This window comes from Colius striatus, chromosome 25 (genome assembly GCF_028858725.1).
Source record: "Colius striatus isolate bColStr4 chromosome 25, bColStr4.1.hap1, whole genome shotgun sequence".
In the NCBI taxonomy this organism is placed as follows: domain Eukaryota; kingdom Metazoa; phylum Chordata; class Aves; order Coliiformes; family Coliidae; genus Colius; species Colius striatus.
The window spans coordinates 1721757-1742394 of record NC_084783.1 but is presented as its reverse complement, the minus strand read 5'-3'; the positions used below and the strand labels follow the sequence as shown (position 1 = coordinate 1742394).

The following is a 20638-nucleotide window of genomic DNA, read 5'->3' as shown; positions in this document are numbered from 1 at the left end:
TTGCGCCTGCGCAGTGAGGCCGCGTCCCGCCGGGAGCGGAGCGCGCGCGCGGATTGGGCGGCGCGTGCCTGTCGCGGCCCCTCCCCCGCCGCGGGCGTCACGTGACTCGGCGGCGGCTCCCGGCGCGGTGGACGCTGGAGGCCAAGATGGCGGCGGAACTGGTGGAGGCGAAAGTGAGTGAGTCCGTGCCCCCCGCCGCACCGGGAGGGCCTGTGCCGGGCCGAGCCGGGCAGAGCCGGGCGGTTCCCGGCAGGGGAACGGCGGGCGGGTGGGCGGGCGGGCGGCACGACCTCGGCCCCGGCCCCGGCAGTGAGAGGCAGGGGGGCGGCGCCCCAGGACCGCCCCCCCCACACTTTTTACCTCAGGGGCTGCCCCGCCCCGCGCTCTGCGCCGGCCGCTGCCCCCGCCGGACCCAAGGCCTGGCCCGGCCCCGCGCCACAGGGGCACGGCCAGGTGGCTCCCCAGGGGTACGAGCCGGGCCGAGCCCCAGCCTCCCCCGCAGCTAATTCCCAGTGATTAATTAGCGCAAGTGGCTTCCCCGTGCAGCTCTTTCCCCAGTTCCCCGGGCCCTTCACCCCTTCCCCGCGGGACACGGGGCCAGTCGTGCCCGGTGCTTACCCCGACGCGGCCTGCCCTGGGCTCCCTGACCGGTTTAGGGGAGCAGAGCGGCGGTGTCCAACCGGGCCCGGGAGGTGGGAGGTCTCCGGAGCCCTCACAGCGGCCTCAGCCTGGCGTTGCCTGTCTGGTCGTGGCTGATGGGATCGTGACAGGATAAGCAATGCCCAGTGTTGAGGCAGGACCCCCGACTCTCCGTGATGGGGAGGACTGGGGCAGCCTCCAGAGCCCCTCTGCCATGGGATGAGGTGGAATGCCTTCACAACACTCTGCTCCCAAGGAGTCTTGTGTACCCATTGGGCCCTCAGGAGGAAAGAGTCTACACTCTGTGGCAGCTTTCTCTGTTTTGCTTTTGGTCATTGTTCACTGGTGCCTCTCTGGGAGCTGGGACTTCATGTCCCAGGGTCTGTGGCAGTGCAGAGGAGCTGGTGGCCCTTGAGTGGTCTTCATCCAACAGCATCCTGGGGAAGCTGGTGCTGAGGGTATGGTGTTTACAGAGCAATGCCAGCAAATGGAAAGTGTTTGCTGCCTGTGGGATCAGCTCACCAACGAGGATGTCGCTGCAAAAGTAAGATTTAGAAGAGGCTTGTGCTAGGAGGTACTGCCCTCTCACTGCTCTTGGGCCCCTCTCAGTGTTGTGAGCTGAGCCCAGGATCCAGAGGAGAAGGAGATGTATTTGCAAGATGTCGTGGTTGTCCCCATAGCGGGTATGTGATGGACTCTGTGCCACTTGCATGCAGATCTTCCTCAGCAGGAGGAATAGACTTGAGCATTAACTATCTCTGGAATTAATGTGGTCTTTCTACTGATCATACTGTCATGCAGGTCCAAGCCTCAGCGATAGAGTTTTCTTTGTCTGAAGCTTGTTCTTCTGCCACTGCTCAAGTCTGGTCATCCTTCTGGATCTTAAATATTTCTAAATGCAAACTGCAGAGGACTGTCAGCTCAAATTCTGCTTTACACACCGACAGTCTCAAGTGACTGGTGATGTAGGAGCAGTGAGTACAGCAATACCTGTCTGCTATGCTCCTCTGATTTCCCTGGACCCTCACTGTTGAAGTATTTATACTACCATGATGTATTTATCTTTGCAAATATGCTCTTTATCCTCAAAGTGCCTCAGAAAGGGAAATACGTTCTCCATTTTGCAGAAAACTGAGACACAGAAATGAGATTTCTCTGAGATCACGCAGGTGATATCTAGAGAAGCAGCAATATGAACCCAGATCTCTTGAATCCTGACTTTCTGGCAATTAAATATCTCTTTTCTCCTCTTTAAAGTTATCTGCCTTTTTTGGTTTTTTTCCTCTCATCAAATGTATTTTGGGACACATCATAACTGCCAAAAGATTTTAACTGCAGCCAGTGACGTTTGTGGAACATCTTTTGGGCTTCCAGAGTAAATGACAGATTTCATGAAAAAGCAGAAAATAAAATGGCATTTTCTCTATAGTCTCGTTCCTACACAGGCAAAAGCAGTTGTTAAATGTTTCTGGAGTCAGGAGATGCTTTTTTTTTTAATATACATAAATAAATCTATAGCTATTTTATTCCAGGAAATTACAAGACTATCATTAACTTCCACATAAATCTGACTTTCATCCCCAGACAAGAATGGCATATTGGGGAAGAGACACTTGCTGAGTCTCTGTTTCTAGGTTGTTTTTCTTGAAATTCCTGTGTTTTCCACAAACCAGGAAGGATTTACTGCTGAGGTGAGGGAACCCTGGCCCAGGCTGCCCAGGGAGGGTGTGGAGGCTCCTTCTCTGAAGGTCTTCAAAACCTGCCTGGACACGTTCCTGTGTGACCTGCTCTAGATGGACCTGCTTTGGCAGGGGGATTGGGCTGGATGATCTGTAAAGGTCCCTTCCAACCCCCACCATGCTGTGATATTGAGCAAATACATGTGGGTAGCTGTCAAGTTATATTTTCAAGGCAGCCTGAATTTTAAAACCCATCTATTTGATATGCTTGTCTTGCACATCCACAATGCTGCTTGGTTGGAAGAGAGAACTGAACTGAACCTGACCAGGCTCTATCAGTAGTTTTAACAGAAAAAGATCCCTAGTTCTGAGCCTGACAGAAAGCTGCCGTATCGTGTTGTATGGTCTTTGAATCTGCTGACAGTTACAGACCTTCTGAGCTTCCCCAGCTGCAAGAGGCTGAATTTCTGAAGACAGAGATGGGACTATTTTTTTTACTGCTAATCAAAACAGATTTTGCCAATACCAGTGCCCCAGCCAAGGCAGCTACTGGCTGTGATGACAGAGGAGTGCTTGGTGAAGCACCCAATTAGAGTTTGGAGGCATTCTTCTCAGAGAGCATACTTCTCTCTTTAATGGTCTTTTCATATCTTTCTGTAATCTAAAATACATAATATTTTTGTTAAAGACCCCGTGGATGTTGTAGGAAATCCAGAGGGGTCTTTTTGCCCATACAGATTGTATATAGGTGCAGTGAAATAGAGTAGGAAAGGATTTGCAGCCCCAGTTCAATTAAATGTCACTTGTCCAGTTCACATTCCTCTTCACCCTTTGCCTGACACCAACACCATTTCAGATGAAGATTTAATGTAACTCTCTTCCCCAAAGGTGCCTGGGAAGTTGAGATGGTTTTGAGTCTCTGATCTAGAGGAGCTGATGTGCTCTTTCTTGTCTGGAGCCTCCTGCACAAGGTGTTTTCCTTTGTGTGGTCACTCTCACTTCCAGTCAACCTGCCTTGAGAAGCTAGCGTTTATCACAAATGGCTTCTGAGTGATTCCATGACTGTTGTGGTGTTTCTCTGATTTTGGTGGTATTTCAGTCCATGGTCTTCTCTGTATTTCTTTTGCTCAAACAAGTACCTATGAAATGGGATCCTAATCGGGTGAATAACAGATGATTTGAACAGAAGGTTCGGTGTCTGTCTTCTGAGGAGTTGTTTTAGTCTTTTGCATTCCAGTTATAGAGCATAGTGAGAACTGACACTTTGCCTTTTTATAACTGTAAGAACATTTTTAATTTTCTATCCCCCAGAACATGGTGATGAGTTTCCGAGTCTCAGATCTTCAGATGTTGCTGGGTTTTGTTGGCAGGAGTAAAAGCGGACTTAAACATGAACTAGTCACCAGAGCTTTGCAATTGGTCCAATTTGACTGCAGCCCTGAAGTTTTCAAGAAAATTAAAGAGCTCTATGAGACTCGTTATGCCAAGAAGAGTTCTGAAGTCACACAGCCTCAGCCACAGCAGCACCGGGCTCCTGAGGCACTCTCCATACATTCATCATATGACCGCGGGAGCACCGTTGCTCGGACTTCTATCTCCACTACTAATATTGACTATCCTGCTCTCTATGGGAAATACCTTAATGGACTGGGAAGGTTGCCTCCCAAAGTTGCCAAGCCTGAGGTTCGCCTGGTGAAACTTCCCTTCTATACAACTCTGGATGAGCTGCTGAAGCCGACAGAATTAGGTGAGTGTTCAAGATGTTGGTGTGTTCATGATGGGCTTGGTTGGGGAGAGGTGAAACAGGTTTAGGTGTCCCAAAGGTGATGGTGTTTTCAAGGCTCTGTAAAGTCCTGTTGTGACAGTGATGGATGCCCTCCTTTCTCCTCTCATACTTAAGAATTTAGAGAACAATATTTATCTGCTTTTTCTTTTTCCCCGCTTAACCTCAAAACAGGAATGTGGTCACTTTGAGATGTCATTTGAAAGCCTGTCTTGTTTGACTGTAGCTTTTGTAGCCTCTGTTGGAAATGCTGCTGAATTGCTGTCTTTCCTTGTGAATCATGAGCTATCTTCCATCTCCGTAATGTGGCAGCACATCTATGAAAATCTTTTTGTGTTGGTGTCACACCTGTGCTAAGCAACTATGTTGGCATATTCTACACTAATGCTGTTTTTCAGTGCTTGAAATACCAGACCTAAAGCCTCCTGTGGATGAAAGAGGGTGGTACACACATCAAACAGTATTTCTGACTCTTTTGTGCTTGTCACAGTTATTTGGGCATGATGCTATGTATTTTGAGGGGCAACAAGGAAAACTGGAAGAAGTGCCTCTTCCCACTTTGGGGCTTAGGAGACTGATTTTTTTCATTATTTTAACTCTAAAAATCAAAAATTATTGTCTTGAATGTGAACTGTAAGGGCCTTGTAGAGAGGGGAGCATGTAGAGAGAAGTGTCATTGTAGTCTGCTGAATCTCATGAGGTCAATGTGATAATATCAGGCTTCCAAATGAACCTAGAGCTTGGGAAGCTGATTTACTGAGAAAAATGCTTGATGTGCATGGGGATTGTGGGGAAAAAGATGAAGGTGTGATTGTGCAGGTGGGAAAAAAAAAGGACTAATTCATCTATGTAATTTTCATCTTCATTTGGAGGTATTAAATATGTTAATGGAGGGACCATTTACAGTCAAGAGGCAACTGCCAGTGTAAAGGGAGAATGTTGTAGATGGTGTATGGGGAATGGGTTAATTCAATTCAATCTGAAATGTGAGGTAGCATTTGTTAGTCAAAAACGCAGATGGAGTGTTTCGAAGGAAAACAAATTTTCAAGAAGTGAAAACATCCAGAGATGGGAGCAGAGCCTGGGTGTGCTTACTGTGATTAACAGATTTTGTTAAAAGTTGACATTAAATCATCTACATCAGATCAGAACCGAGGTCTCATTACGTTTAGTATCTCACCTCTGTTAGCTGACATCTCCCTGGGGTCAGCTTGTTCCCTAAAGCATATTTGACTAATTTTCCCTTTTGATGAGAGTGTTTTCTGCTTCACTGTTGGGGATTGCTGGTGAGTAGCTGGGAATGAACAGATGTTCGCTCTCCATTGTCCCAGTCAGCTGTGCAGAACCTAACAATGTCTTCTAGACACTTGTTTAAATCTCCCAACCTGCTGACCTGCAGCTATAATTCCTTCTGCCTACACTGGTGTCAGTAAAGCAGCATTTGTTCCTCTGCAAAACCGGGGTTATCTCAGCACTGTGTGGCTGTGGGCTGCTCCCCACTGCTACCTGGAACGGCCAGGTGCTGGAATAACTTCAACATCAGGAATTGTGTTTGTGTAGGCCTCTGCTTAGCCTGGAAGGATGATAAAACAAAGCACTCTGGGGAAAATGGAAGCTGCACTCGTTCATGCTTTGTTGCCTAGATTTCCCACTTGGTGTCTGGACCAAGCACAAGCATGGAAATACCTGAAAGAGATTTAAGATCTCAGATCCATTTAGAAAGGCCCAGCTGCAGTTGCAGGACCCCATTTCCCTAGACTACAAAAGAGATGCTTTAAGCATGTAGCTGTGGTGGGAGTAGGAGAAGCTTAATGTGTATGTTCTGGACTTCAATTGGAAGAATCTTTGTTAATGAAAAGGCTCTCGCCTCTTTGAGATGATTGCATTGAGATCAAAGGTGAGGTGGGCGATGCCTAATTTGGTCTGCAGGCAAGCAGATTCCCTGCAGAACTATCAAATTACTATTATACTTGTAGACAAAGGTGGCTTCAGCTAAAAGGAGATAAATCAGGTCCATTGCGAACCAGCCCATATCTCGTATTTGCTGACTGCACGCACAATTTCAGTCAATTTAAGTATTGAGTTTAGTACCTGAGTTACCTACATGAAAACAGCTTCTGTTGCAGCTTTTTGGTTGTCAGGATGTCAACATGAAAGAATTCTTCTAATTTACTGAAATCGCTGCAATTCTCTTGGGTAGATAAGGCTTAAAATTAAGATTGATCAGATATGTTTTTAGAGGGAACGAATACTAATCTCTCTCCTGCATTGTATTTTAAGCAGCTAACAAGCAGTGTTCGTGGGAGCTCTGCTAAGTGTACCAATCCTCTGGCACCTTTTTGGGTAAAGCAGTGTGAATATAGTTTTTGACAGTACCAGTGTGCTGTAAGGAATTCTGAATGGGTTTCTTTTTTTGTTCCACATGTTAGCTGTGACAGCCTGTACTCACTGCAGATACCAAGGCTTCTGGTCTTCTCCTGGAGGCATGCCAAAGGAGATGTTGTGGTGCAGCTGTGGCAGCAGAAGGCCTTGTAGGCTGGGAGGTCCTGCCACTGTCAATGTAAACAGCATTTGTTTGGGTTTTGCCTTTTGATAATACCTGCTTTGCAGCAGTGGCCTTACTTTTGTCTCATGTAAGCAGTCAAACTGCTGCTCTTGCCCCCTTCTCTGAAGCCAGACTTCAGTTGCTGTAAACGGGGCCACCAGTTCCGTGGTGAAGGCAACTGCTTTCCACTGACTGCACAACAGATGCTGCTGCATTGAGTGACCTCCAAGGAATGCCAGCAAAAGCACATGCTCATGCTGTTGCCAGATCTACCTAAACAAACTGTGGCATGCCTTAAAAAGAGTCCTTCTGCTGCTTACAGAAATAAAAGACGCCATGTGATCAACTTGCCCCATTTCCCCAGACCCGTGGGGACACAAAGGCCCTTCAGCCTAGTCAGAGCAGTTTCAGTAGCCAAGGAGGAATCAACACCCCACCAGTATATTGATTTTGAGGCTTTTTTTGTCCAGGTAACATTGGAGTGTTTTGTGCAACTCTCTGTCAGTTCTCTGTGAGCACAGTTGAGAAGCACCACTTGATAGTCTTGTCCAGAGAAGGGTCTTTCTCAGTGAGAAATTAAGAAAAAGGGAAGCATCTGCTGCTGCTGCTCATTTCTCTTACTTCAGGCACAGAGAGAAGAGTTATTAATCAAGTAGCTGTAGAAAAGAAGTAGGCAACTGGCTATTTTTTTGTCTTCCTGTGATGGCAGTTTCATGGGCAAAGTGCAGAGCCAGGGCTACTGTCCAAACTGCCCATCGGATCTTCTGTGTGGTAGCCGTGGTCCTTCAGCCTCAGCCGTGGAGCAGCACTCGCTGTTTGGTGTGTGATGGAAACAAGCAAATTACCTCCTTTGAGGTTCGATACTGTGCTGGATTTTATACTGTAATATTTTGCTGGAGAGATGGTAGCAAATTTGGTGGATGTTTCACAGGGTTTGACTCCTGTCACTGACAGCATGCTGTCACAGTGCCCATTGGTGCTGCAGGCAGCCTGCTCTCACCAGCCAGGCCCTTTATTTGTTGTAAGAGTGAGCTAATACAGATTCAAAGTAAAACAGGAACAACTTCTCAGTTTTCCTAATCAGAATTGCTTGATCTTTGTGTAATCCAATGATTGAGAAGTGTGTCTATAGACAATTATTTAAGCAACAAATGGGTTTTTTTTGTTGTTGTTCTTATCATTCATCACTTTCTAAAACTAACAGTCCTCCTCAGAGGTTAATTTGGTCAAGACACATTTGGATGGAAATTGGAATGAAATTAAAAGTCCATGAAGGTACTTTAATTTCTTTCTTAAAGTCCTTTTTACATTTTTAAAGCTGAATTACCAAAGGGAAGTATCCACAGTCAGCCCAGCAGCTCATCACCGTGTCTTCCAAGACTGTATGGCTGCTGAGGTTTTATCCTTCCTTCATCTTATTCATAGTAAAGCATACTGGTTTACTTCTCAGATTCTGCTATATTGGCTTTGAATAAACCAGCAATTTAAATGATGCAAAGAAAATCATCCAACTCTTCCTAAAAAGGGGAAAAAAACATAAGTTTCCCCATCTCAAGCTTAGTTTTAACTATCTGACCTTAAAATTATGGATAAAAGGCCAATTAATGCTGAATTCTCAGCTGAGAGTTTCTGCAAGTGCAACTGTAGCACCCTACCTATCAACACACCCTCAAGGTCGTGTGTTTGTAAGTCACATTTTGTCTCTCACAGCTGGTTTTTGCAATGTTTTTTTTATCATCTAACCTGATTGTTGGTGTTTCCTTTCATTTCCAGAATCAGTCTGGTGGTTTCACGCTTTTGTGTCATGCACAGATCTCTTCTTATCCTTGAGTTTTAGTATCCATGTTGTGATGCTTCTTAGGGGCTATTCTTAGGTGAATAAGAATGTTGGCTCATTGATTATTTGAGGGGAGGGATAAGATTAGAGAAAGCAAGTCCCAATCCAGCATGTACCATTAGCATGCTAGGAGAGGCAAGCAATAAATGAGCAAAGCTAGAATCAACAGTAGGTTTACCAAAATGCACGGTGTCTGGAGTTCTTGCTCAGCTGTATGGGAGAAAATAAGATTCAGAAGTTAACAGAGCTCAGGACCTTGTGCTGAGCAGTGTGAGGAGAGCTGGATGTTATGAGTTTGATGTACAGTGGTGTTTGTTTTGTTTTTTCCTCCTCAGTTCCACAGAATAATGAGAAGCTTCAGGAAAGTCCGTGCATTTTTGCATTAACACCAAGACAAGTGGAGCTGATCAGAAATTCCAGGTACTTCTCACTGGGCATTAACAATTCAAAGCAAATGCAGCTGTATAAATCCTTTGCCTTCTCTTTCTGTAGAAGTTTTTGTTCCCTGCAAGGAAACACAAGTTTCTTTGAGGACATTAGCAGTCAGACTGCTTCTCATGTGAAGCAAATCGCTTTGGGAGAGGTGGGAGCTACAGTTTTATTCATCTAAGTCCCTGAGTTTCACTTCTAATCTTTGCTTTTTAATCTCACGCTCGGGCAGGAAAATTGTTCTGAAGTTGCTGGTGACCTAAATTTCTGGAATTTTGTGAACATTTGCAGATTTTTCTTTGCATCAAAAGTTTAAAAGCTATACACGTGATACTGCTTGCATTGCATCTGAAAGAAAGCTTCCTTGTTGTAAAGGATGCTAGAGTAACTGCATCAGGAAACATCTCACATCCATTAGGATTTACCCTGACCTCTGTGATGATTCAACTGTTTGAATCACAAGTTGCACCTAAGAGATATCTGCAGGCAGTAAGGTTTCCTCTTCTGCTAATGTGCCTCTTGGTCCTTGCCACTGTGGAAGGACAATGATGTGGAAGAGGCCATCCAAAACTAAGCATAAAAAGCTTCAAGTGTTTTACTTTGTGGAAAAATCATTCTGTTATCAGACTGTCAGAGAAAGATGAGGGTGCTTGATTACTGTTGTGATCCCAGTAGGTCAACAGAAGCAGTGCAGGGGAAGCTGAAGACTTAACAGAAAGGAAATGATGTACCGTGTTGCTGATTCTTGATGCTTTTCTTCTCCTTTTGTGGGAGAATTTTCACCATCATTAACATAAATATTTCATAGCAGAGGTTTCAGGGATCACTCAGCACAGGTCCATCACTTCCAGTGCTTGTGGGTGGTATCCAGATGTGTTCCTCCTCAGATTTCATACTGCTACGTCAGCTCCTGTCTGTCAGCTGGGCTGAGACTCCATCCCTTCTACCCCCAAAATCGAAACATCTCTACTGCAAAACATTTTTAGAGGCAAGTCAAGACTAATTTGAGGATTTTACTTAATGCCTCATGACCTCTGCAGCTATTAGAGTACGTTTTGCACCTGTAATAAAATATTCTGGGATGTATTGCTTCCCTGGTAGCAGTTGAAATCCTGCTATGAATAGCACTGCTGAAGCCAGCAACATTACCAGTTGTTCTGCTGGTGCCGTGGTACTTGGTGCCTTGGTCTGCATGAGCAGCTTTAGCTGAATAATTGAACAAAGAGAGTCTTGAAGGAACACTGTCAGGTAGACCTGACCTTAAAACCTAGTTTTTGTAAATGCTTGCAAAGGGATGATGTGCAAATTGATATCTTCCACCCAACATCTTTAGAGTTTTGGAAACTCAAGAGAAAGACTGTAGGATTGGACATTAGGAAAAATGAAAGTTACAAGACCACTGATACTTGCAGGGGGAATTGCACAATTTAAATACAAATCTGTAAAGTAATTCTTTAGAAGTCAATCAAAACTAAACCTCTTGAGTTTGGCAAACATGCCAGCTGATTTTGACTGTCCTGGGTTGTTTTTTTGTGGGTTTGTTTGGGTTTTTTTACATAATTAATGTGACATTTCTGGTTTTTCTTTCATTTCCCAGGGAGTTGCAACCCGGTGTGAAATCAGTTCAGGTTGTGCTAAGGTATGTCTGAGCATGGGGCTGATTTAACATCCCAGCAGGGGAGGAGGGAATGCACTACCCAAATATGTTAACTTTCAGTCTGGTTTTCATAGCTGCAAAGAGAACTTGGAGGAAGTTGTTTGTTCACATTCCTTACACAAGCATCTTGATTTTCTAACTCCTTGCTACATACACTGCTTGAGTTAGTGCTGCTGTAGAAAACAGCAAGTGTGGCAGATTTTGCTGCCCAGGTATCAAGCCTGCATCCATTTGGGAGAGCCACGTGGCTTTGGCCAGACACAGGGAACATGGCTTGGCACGTGGTGGTGGTTGGTTGCTGGTGATGTGCTGAGGGCTTTGAACATCCAGAGAGTTCACAGTGAGGGGATACTGAGAGATGTGTTGTTTCTTTACAGAATCTGTTACACAGACACTAGTTCTCCTCAGGAGGATCAGTACCCTCCGAACATTGCAGTGAAAGTGAACCATAGTTACTGCTCCGTGCCGGTAAGTGAGCTCAGCCCTGAGAGGTGACGTTGCACCTTGGGAAGCACTTGTGTCATTTAGAAGGAAATTCTTTTGCTGATGAATGCAGATGAGAAGCCAGAGTATAAAAGTGCACTACTCAGTTTAAAGCTTAATTTTCTAATATATTAACTATCATGTTAATAAACTGTTCTTGTGAAAAGACTTGATCCTTTTTACCTTGTGCTTAGTTCAATTCCCTTCTACCCCCTCCCTGAAAGCTGTGGGTGAGTAGAATTTAGTGAGGCTGAGGTACCCATGGCAAATAAATCAATAAATAATCTTTCTGCCTTAGGGCTACTATCCATCAAACAAACCTGGAGTGGAACCGAAAAGGCCCTGTCGTCCCATCAACCTCACCCACCTCATGTACTTGTCTGCAGCGACCAATCGCATCACCGTTACCTGGGGCAATTATGGGAAGGTACGTGCCGAAGGCAGCGGCGCAGAGCTGCACCGAGGAGTGCAAAAGAGCAGCCTCTTACCCTTCCCTTCCTTCTCTCACCAGAGCTATTCCGTGGGGCTCTACCTAGTGCGACAGATGACCTCAGCAGAGCTGCTGCAGAGGTTGAAAACCATTGGCATCAAACACCCAGAGCTCTGCAAAGCACTCGGTGAGTGTGTCTGCTTAACGCGGTGGCTTGGGAAGGTTCGTGGTGTGCTTGTCAGGCTGCAGCATTCCTAACAGCCAGGCTGCTAGAAACCTGCTTGGGAACAGCTGCCAAGCTTTATACCGTTTCTTTCCTCCAGTTGTATAAAACCCCTTTTTATTGCAACGGACTTGCTGTGAGCTGTGTGCCAGTCGTGTGAAACGGCCCCAGATCTGTGTTGCAAGTGCAGCCCTTTTGCAGCGCCCGTTTCTCGTGGCTCTGCAGAAACTCTGAATCACTTCAGTTGGATTTAGGATTTGTCCCCAGGTCGTATCGTGGTGGGTGCTGCTGAGGGCCAGTGTCCTTCTGACTCAAGTGCCTTCATGCCTTCACCTGAGTAATTATGAGCTGACGAACATTACCACAGCACCTCGGCCTTGACTCGCACTATTTCCAAAGGAGATTTCTGGAGCCAGGGATCCTGGTGAAAATGTCTTGCTGCCCCAACCCCCCTCGTGAATCCTAGGGGCTGGCAGTGGGATTTCACCACCAGCACTTTCATATGCGTTGACAGCTTCAGAGAAGAGATGATCCCGAGAGATGCTTATCCCAGACCGCTCAGGTAAATCATCGTGGGATGAGGCAAATGCAAAAACATTACTGAAAATGAGGGGAAATGACCTTTCCAAGGGAGAACTTGACTTGCAGCTCATGAAAGTCTGGAAGATTTCCAGTTATTTAATGTTACTGGAGAGAGCATTCGTGCTGTTGAGTTATGGGTGGAAGAACTAGTCCCTTTGGATCACGATGGTCTTCAAAACAGTGCTCAGATCATGGACAACTTTTACAGAGTATAAGAGAAATAATCTTGAAGATAGGTTGTAGTTCACACGGTGATTTCAGGCATGTCCAGTCTTCTGCAGCCTGATGCACACTGTGGGGCACACTGCTACTTCGGCCAAGCTTTGGATCTTTATGTTGAGTGCAGCATTTCTGCAGCAGATGCTGATCACTTCTGTATCTGTGTGCCCCACCCAATAGTGTCTGTGGCAGTCCTGGTCATATGAGACCATTCTGGCAGCCAGAGCTGATCTACCAACAGAAGATAATTTCCACTTCTTAAATATCCATCATTCTCAGAAGCCCAAGGCACTGGCTGTGCTCCTTTGTTTTTTGCTGTTCACCAGAACCTTAACTGAATCCTGCAGAGGCTGGTGTTTGGGTTGTCCTAAACTGCAGAGGATCTTCTCATTCTTATCTGATGCTTCTTGAAACCAGAACACGCTGCTCCCTTTAAAGCGAGCGCTTGCAGGACGGGTTCTTCATCAGAGAGTGTCAGGCACAGGTTCTGAAAGCAGCTTTCTTGCCTTTTCCCCTCGGTGACAAGCATGTGCCTGCAGCTCTCCTGACTTAGGTAACTAACAGCTTTGGCTGGCCCTTGGGGCAGAGACGAGTTCCATTAGGAGACCTTAATTTTGACAAAATAGGAATGTTGTCTTGTTTCAGTTCCTTTGGCCTGTCACTGCTTGGAAGTTGTTTGAACATCTGAAACTAGCAAGCACAAGCACCTTGTAAACTTTGCTTTTATAGCTCTGGTCTGTTCTGCAAATGATTCCATATCATGTTCATTGCCATATCTCCCTCAGCACTCACTAAAGCTACCCTTGGACTTCGGTTGCATCTCGGGGCTGACTCATCTCCCTTTGCATCTGCTTCTGTTGACTTTAGGATAGGAACGTTGTCTGGAAACAGAGATGCTTACATACATGGCTGAGGATCCAAAAGCAGTCTTGAGATGGTTTGATTCTAACCAGAAGGTCCTAGAAAATGCCAGTTTCTCCTTCATGGGAATTGTAATAATTGATGCTCAGAGAGTGCTCATACAAAGAACTTTGTGTAAAATGAAGCTTGGGTGAAAAATCTTGTGAAGAAAACCCCACCAAGTCTTGTAATCTTGTGGGAATTTCACATCTGAGAAGTCACTGTAATTAGAACTGTGTGTTGCAAAACTGTGTGTAGCCTGTCTGGAGACATGTTATGAGCTGAAAAGGTTAAAAGAAATGGCTGACTTGCTCTGAAGAAAAATGGTGATGGATGTGCCAAAGGCCTTTTCAGACAGCACTGTTAGCAGCAGCTACTCTTTAGGAGTTTAAAGGAGTTTTAGGAGCTTTAAAGTAGTTTAAAGCTAAGTTTGTATGCTGATTCCTCACCTTGATGGGGTGAAGCAGCACTTCGGCTGCTCTCTTTGATTTGCCTGCAGCTCCCTGGGGTTTTGCTTTCAGGGTGCAGCAGAAGGGACAGGATTCTCTGCCTCCTTTTCCTAATGTCTAATTCTTTTCCAAATACGTGCTGGATCTCTGCTCCTGACTGGTTTTGCATGGCTGCCTTGCTCTTTGAGCTGCCTGCCCTGGTACCTCTGGCTCTGTTTGCGGTTCCTATTCAACAGTCTGCTGGAATAAATGAGCTGGCCAGTATAAAAACAGGGTTCTAGCCCTGTAACAGTAAGAGAAGGTTTGTTTATGTGATGGGGAAATGATGGGATGTGGTTTCCTGTCCATTTGACTGTCCCCCCGGGTTTGCTCGCCTCTGGGGGGACTTTCTCTGACTTTCAAAGGACAGGGGTGGGCAGTTAACCCTGTCCTTTTGCCACTTGTCTCAGAAGGGAATCAAATCCATTGTGCTTATGCTCAATGACCTCATAAGCCTAAACTGACTTCACTCCAGAAGTCTTGCCATGTGCTAGAGCTCTGTCCATCCATGCTTCCCCTCCCTGTGGCAAGTCCAGGTTTGTGGGTGTCTTAGTCCTCCCTGAAGGGGGACAAAGCTAACTCCCAGTTTGCTGCCTTGGTATAATATTAACATGAAAAAGCTCACCAGCAGCGTGATTTCCTCCATGTACCCCAGCTGCTCAGCCTGTAATTTCTAAGTAAGAAATGGAAGGGTTGCTAAGAGAGAGTCGATGGTGTAGGTAGCAGATAACACAAGTAGGGACAAGGGAAACCACTAAGTCCATCCCAGCTCCTTCCTTTGCTCTGCCTGGATAAGAGGCAGCACGTGCTGGCTGGGAGACCTGGGTCATTGGGAAGAGAGATCTGTGAGAAAACATGAGCTTCCTCAGTCAATAAGTGCTCCAGCTCGTCTGGAGACCCCGAACTGCCTCATCATGCACCAGATTTTTAGTGGCTAGGCAGGGTGTCTCCTGAGCTCTGGAGGCTGCGTGAGCCTGGTCCGATACAACCTCTTTCTGCCTCCTGTGTCCCCAGTCCCTGACTGTCATCAGTGGGGAGAAGGTCTGGCACGTGGCAAAAGGGCTGTTGTTGAGCTGCTTGGCCTGTGCTACGTCTTGTTTCCAAGGTTGAAGTTTGCATCTGGTCAATGTTGTGCTCTCTACTCTCGCTGCAGTGAAGGAGAAGCTACGCTTGGATCCAGACAGCGAAATCGCCACCACAGGCGTTCGAGTCTCTCTCATCTGCCCGGTAAGTCTCTGCCATATGCTTTGGTCTGCTTTTGTCAAGAAACCCTGTTCTGCTGCTGAGCAGCTTTGCAGGCTAACACACTTTTCATTTTGCCAAGAGAACTACCTGGTGCCTGGGTAGGTTTTGTTGCTGATCCTCTGCTCTTTGGTTCAACAGCTAGTGAAGATGCGGCTGTCTGTCCCGTGCCGGGCGGAGACCTGTGCACACCTGCAGTGCTTTGATGCAGTCTTCTACCTACAGATGAATGAGAAAAAGCCCACATGGATGTGTCCTGTGTGTGACAAACCAGCACCCTATGACCAGCTAATCATTGATGGGTGAGTACTTAACACTCCTCTGTGCTCGAGCCCTTTCTTCTTCTCGGCTGGCTGCGGCATCTGCTCTTTTGATCTGTGCATCTGATTGATGTTCACCTCAAAACAAAGTTGGACACTTATTCTGCTGGTGATATTCTGATGTAGTTGTTTTGGTGTGTTGTACTGGAAAGCTTGGACGTGTAGCTGTGTGCCAAGAGGCTTATTCCCAAAAATGGGAGCTCTCCCTCTTCACGTTGCAGACCTGATGGACAGGATCCTATTTGCAAGCCACTGAATGAGCTAATCTGACAGCAGGAGCCACCTGAGGCAGGCAGAAAGCTGGCAACCATGCTTGTCAGCTCCAGAAACAGGGCTTCCAGAGGCTGTCTCCAGAGAAGGACACAATAAACTGCCTGGCTGCTTTTTCCAGGAGTAAAAGAAGGAACAAGGAGTGAATTAACGCCAACAGTCATCTCCACCCACGTCACAAATGAAGCTGCTCTGCCTCAAAATGCAGGGAGCTTGTTGTATGGGCTGGGACCACCGACACCCAAAGTGATGATAGCCAAGCTGGGAGCAGCCCTGAGGACCTGTGGAGCAAGGTGCCTGGTTCTTGGCTTCTGGAAAATGATCTCCACCCTCATGGCTTGGATGAGTGGAACTCGAGTTCCCTCAAAAGTGGGAAGAGTGTAGAGAAATGGTTCAGGTGCATCCAGCTCTCTTGGCACACCAGGCAGTGTGGTGAGCAGACAAGTCTCTGCCTGGGTGGTGGATTCCCAGCGTCAGGCTGATGATATTCTGCCTGTTGCTGTGTTTGTAGGTACTGATTTGATCCAGGAGCTGTGGTTTTTTAGGCAGTCTGAAGCAGCCTGGGCACAGATAACCTGTTTGCTTTGTCCTCTGGCCAGCACCAACAGGAAAATCCAGTTCCTTTGAGACCTTAAACAAGGCTGCTGAGACTGAAGGGGGAGATAGAAGGGGTTGGATTGGGGGAATCTGCAGGTCAGCAATGCCATTGTCCCTCCTGGATGATGAGGGGTTCATGCTGGTGAAGGATCAGCATGCTTCTTGGCTCTGCAGTGCTCAGGACTGGGTTTTGGTGCCGGTTCCATTGGATGAGGGTAGTCTTCAGACCTCCCTGAAGGTAAGCTGGAGGGAACCTGGCAGTCACAGCTGGATGTTGGTAGTCAAAAAAGAGGTGTAGGCTCCCTGGGGCAGAGGTGGTTGGTTGAGTCAAAGGTCCTCTGGGCCTTGTCAGCTTCTCTGCTGGATGACAGGCCCGTCTATGGAGACATTTCCTACCTGAGCTGGAGGAAAGCAGAAACTTTCTCTCACTACTGATGCCACAAATAGTTTTCTTGAGCTGAGTCAATGTGAGTTTTTTTCAGGATATTGTTTTGGTGACTGCTGTTGGAGGCTTTGGGAAATAAAAGTAGGAAGGAAGTGAAGTGCTGCTTGTTGGAGTCTCGATTTCCTCATGTCATGGGGTATTGTGCCCTTTGCTAAATGCCTTGGTGTGGCTGTAGCTGCAGCAGCCCTGACACAGCTCCAGCTGGGGCCTCAGACAGCTGCCTGCAAGGGGTACCAGACTGGGGAAACTGGGTGAAGAGGCAAAGCTGGCTTCTAATTGCTCATAATTAAATCGTTAGCTCACAGTGCAGCTCTGGTATCAGAAAGGATGGAGATGGCTTACACTGTCTGAACCTGGATGGGTTTGATGGGTAATGAAACAAGCCCTGGAGTGCAAGAGCTGCCTGTCTGGCATGGTTCTAACACCAAATTTCTTCCATATTTAAGGCTGTTTAAGGTGAAGATTCAGGTTGTTGGCCCAGCACTGTGCTGATTGCCTCCAGCATAACAAATGGCATCTTTTCTCCTGCCCAGGCTCCTGTCAAAGATCCTGACGGAATGTGAAGATGCAGATGAAATCGAGTACCTGGTGGATGGCTCCTGGTGTCCCATCAAAGCTGAGAAGGAGCGGAGCTGCAGCCCTCAGTGTCCAATCTTAGTTCTAGGTGAGGATCTGGTTTTGCAGTCTGTGCCCATTTCCTACAGTACTTTCAAGTCTTTAGCCCCAGACATCCTCACAAGCTTTGAGAACAAGCTTTAGTATTTGGTCAGCCCTGAAGTGGTCAGGCAGTTGGACCAAATGATTTGGTCTAGGACCAAAGTCTTTAGCCTGGAGGAGGCTGAGGGGAGCCAGGAGCACTCTCTGCAACTCTCTGACAGGAGGCTGCAGTGAGCTGGGGGTTGGTCTCTGCTCCCCAGTAGTAAATGAAAAGGCCTCAAGTTGCCTCAGGGGAGGTTGAAATTGGAGCTGAGGCAGAACTGTTTCCCTGAGAGGGGTGTCAGCCCCTGTGCCAGGCTGCCCAGGGAGCTGGGGGAGTGCCCAGCCCTGGAGGGATCCCAAAGCCCTGGAGCTGAGGTGCTGAGGGCTGTGGGTCAGTGCTGGGCTGGGCAGGGTGAGGGGAGGGCTGGGACTGCAGCAGCTCAAGGGCTTTGCCAACGAAAACCATTCCATGATCCTTGTGGCTCTCTTCCCACTGAACATTCTAAGCCCCCCATGGCTGTGAGAGACCAGGAGTATCAGAGCATCCCCCTAAGCTGGGCGTGGAGTGTCCACCCCAGATGAAGCGTCTCCTTTAGCCCTCTCTTCCCTCACCTCTTCCAGGTTCTTCGGATGTGAACGGGCTGTTGCCCACTCCCAACACCAACGGGGAGAACGCGAAGGCTCCTGCTGACGTGGTGGATTTAACACTGGACAGCTCATCCTCAGAGGAAGAGGAGGAGGAAGATGAGGAAGAGGATGACGACGATGAGGGACCCCAACCAAAACGACGCTGCTCTTACGAGAAAGGTTTAGTTTCCGCCTGCTGACTGTGGAAGCAGCTCTGAATCTCAGAACGGACACACTTGAATACTCTGGTGCTTACTAAACTGGACAAGGAGGGAGAACATCCTCTCCCACCTCATCTCCCTTCCCCCCTGATCTCCTGTGACTTTCCTGTTCCAAGTTAATGGTTGAAACGAGAGAAAAAAAGTTAAAAAAAAGAAAAAAGAAGAAAAAGCAAAAAAAAAAAAAAAGCAAAACCCCAAACTAACAAATGAAAAACAAACCATTGAGCTGCTTCTTGGTTGGAAAACAACCCCACTCGAAGCCTGACCCTGAACTGGAGTCTGAAGTGAGGAAAGTGTCTTAAAGCCAGGCAGGAGCCGCAGGTCGCTGCTGCCCTGCCCTCCCCCGGGACGGCGCGGGGCGGCCCAGCCTTGGCCTGCAGACCCACGGGCACCCAACCCCTGCATCTCCAAAGCTGTGTGCATTTTTATTGTCTTGTTAAATAACCATTCCTTAAGTAATCTAAAAGTTTTTTGCTGGACGTGGGAGTCTGGGGTTGGGGGTGGGGAAGGGTGGGAGGGAGGGAGGGGGCAGTGAGGGAGGTTTGTATAACCCAGCGAGCGTAGAGGGGGTGGGGACGGGGGGCATGGGGTGAGAGGGGAAGAGATGTACGGTTGGAATCGCACTGTTCTAGATAGGAGCTCCCACAGCTCTGCACCTCATGTAAAGAGACACGCTTCGAATCTTTTAACCTAACCCGAAGGTAACGTAGACATTGTGCGTAGTGAATCGTTTTAGTTGAGCAGAAGCCATGGGGGGAGGAGAGGGGACGGGGGCGGGGGGTTGGGGGTAGGAGGGGGGGGTGGGGGAGGGCTGGAACCACAAATCTGTTGTATTTTTGAAGTGCAATAACTTGGTGTTTTTGAAGACTTAAAAGGGCTGTGCATTCCCTTTTCTTTGAGAAGGCTTTGTTTCTGGAGGTGGTGGCAGTGACCTGCAGGACAGCTGGACCCCTGGCACGTGAGGAGGAGCGGGGCTGGGGGGAGGCGAGGGGTGCTCGGGCCTTCGAGAAAATGCCAGGGCTGGGGGGGGGAGGGGGAATCTCAGTTTCTAGCCAACTACCTCGGTAAAAACTCCAATTCAGGTTTCTTTCAGTCGGGCCCAGCGCGCGGCCCGGCCCCGGCGCCGCTGGGGCTCTGTGGGCAGGGTGTTGAGGACAGAGCCGAGGGACGACGCGTGGAGCCCTGTGACCACGTGTTAACAGCCTCTGGACTTTTCCACCTCTCTGTTCAAGACTTTTTGGTCCCAGACCCAAAGCTACTGCTATGCTCTTGATGGCAAACTGTCGTTGCTTTTGAGTTTCCAAACCTTTCTTTGACTTTGTCGTAGGGAATTTTTGTGATTAGCTTTTGCGTCAGCGGCTCTGCTGCTCCCACCAACGCCCCCAGCTGCGGGTTTGCTTTGGACCTCGCTGGCTTTTCTTGTCTGTAGATGAGAGTAAAGGTTGGGAGGAAGCTGGCTTGCACCTCTGCCCCCGGCCATGCCCACAGGATGGGTGGCAAGCAGGAGCTGTGCCCTCCGTGCCCAAGGTGAGGGGTGTTGCTGGGGCCGGAGCTCTGGGCTCAGGGCACTTAGTGGTGGTGGGTGCTGCTGGAGCCTGGGGGAGGCTGAGGGGACGGCCCAGCTGGCACCCCAAAGCCTTCGGCCTCCCCTCAGCCCTCCCCTCGGCCACGGCAGCGTGAGGGTGATGGCAGCCAAGGGGCAGAACCAAAGCCCCAGGTGCCCGGCCCGTGGGGGAGTGAGCGGAGCACGGCCCGTCTCACGGCAGCTGAAAAGCCACCGAGGTCCACCCAGAACTATTGGAAATCCCTGTTAGTGACTTACCCAAAAGCAAAGAACCCTCCTCTGGGGCTGCTGGAGCAGGACCCTTTGCCCTGGCACGTTTGGAGGTTTCCTCTCCATGTTCTCCCCAGTCTCTCCCACGTGTGGGGTGGGATCCCCACGTTGGACTGGCAGCGGGAGCACCCCCGGCCCTTCCTGCTCCTGCTCAGCTCCCTTGAGTCCTACCAAACAAAATCTCGAAGGCAAAACAGAGGGAGATTCAGTCCCCCCTGTACTTTCCCCCTGGGCATCGGGGCAGCAGTGGGCAGGGGCAGCAGGAGGGCAGCAGCCGCCCCACGCTCACTCTTCCCTTCTTCCCAGTCTTGCTCCCACAGAGAAACTCTTGTTTGTCTGACACAGGCTTCTCCTTCCCTTCTCCCCAGTCCCTGGCTGCGTGTGAGCAATACGTTTTCAGGTTTCAACGGGGGCGGGATGGGGGATTCAAACAAAAACAAACCTGGGTAGAGCTCAACACTTGAGTTTTCCTGTACAGAGTTCTGTGGC

The 20638-nt window shown here is 48.1% G+C and overlaps 1 protein-coding gene across 1 annotated transcript; it reads left to right on the top strand.

Annotated features, from left to right (window-relative positions):
- The first annotated feature begins 105 nt into the window (after window positions 1–105).
- Window positions 106–18796, top strand: PIAS4 (protein inhibitor of activated STAT 4). The gene is made up of 11 exons (XM_062015184.1): window positions 106–173; window positions 3630–4065; window positions 8819–8903; window positions 10510–10551; window positions 10947–11037; window positions 11351–11479; window positions 11564–11669; window positions 15048–15121; window positions 15278–15438; window positions 17302–17432; window positions 18089–18796. The coding sequence occupies exons 1-11, from the start codon at window positions 147–149 to the stop codon at window positions 18292–18294; spliced, it is 1488 nt and encodes a 495-aa protein (XP_061871168.1). The 5' UTR covers window positions 106–146; the 3' UTR covers window positions 18295–18796.
- The last annotated feature ends 1842 nt before the right edge of the window (window positions 18797–20638 follow it).

Coding starts and splice junctions, on each gene's coding strand:
- PIAS4 (XM_062015184.1), top strand. CDS start 147: ATGGCGGCGGAACTGGTGGAGGCGAAA. Junction 4,066..8,818: donor GCTGAAGCCGACAGAATTAG/GTGAGTGTTCAA, acceptor TTTCCTCCTCAG/TTCCACAGAATAATGAGAAG. Junction 10,552..10,946: donor TCAGTTCAGGTTGTGCTAAG/GTATGTCTGAGC, acceptor GTTTCTTTACAG/AATCTGTTACACAGACACTA.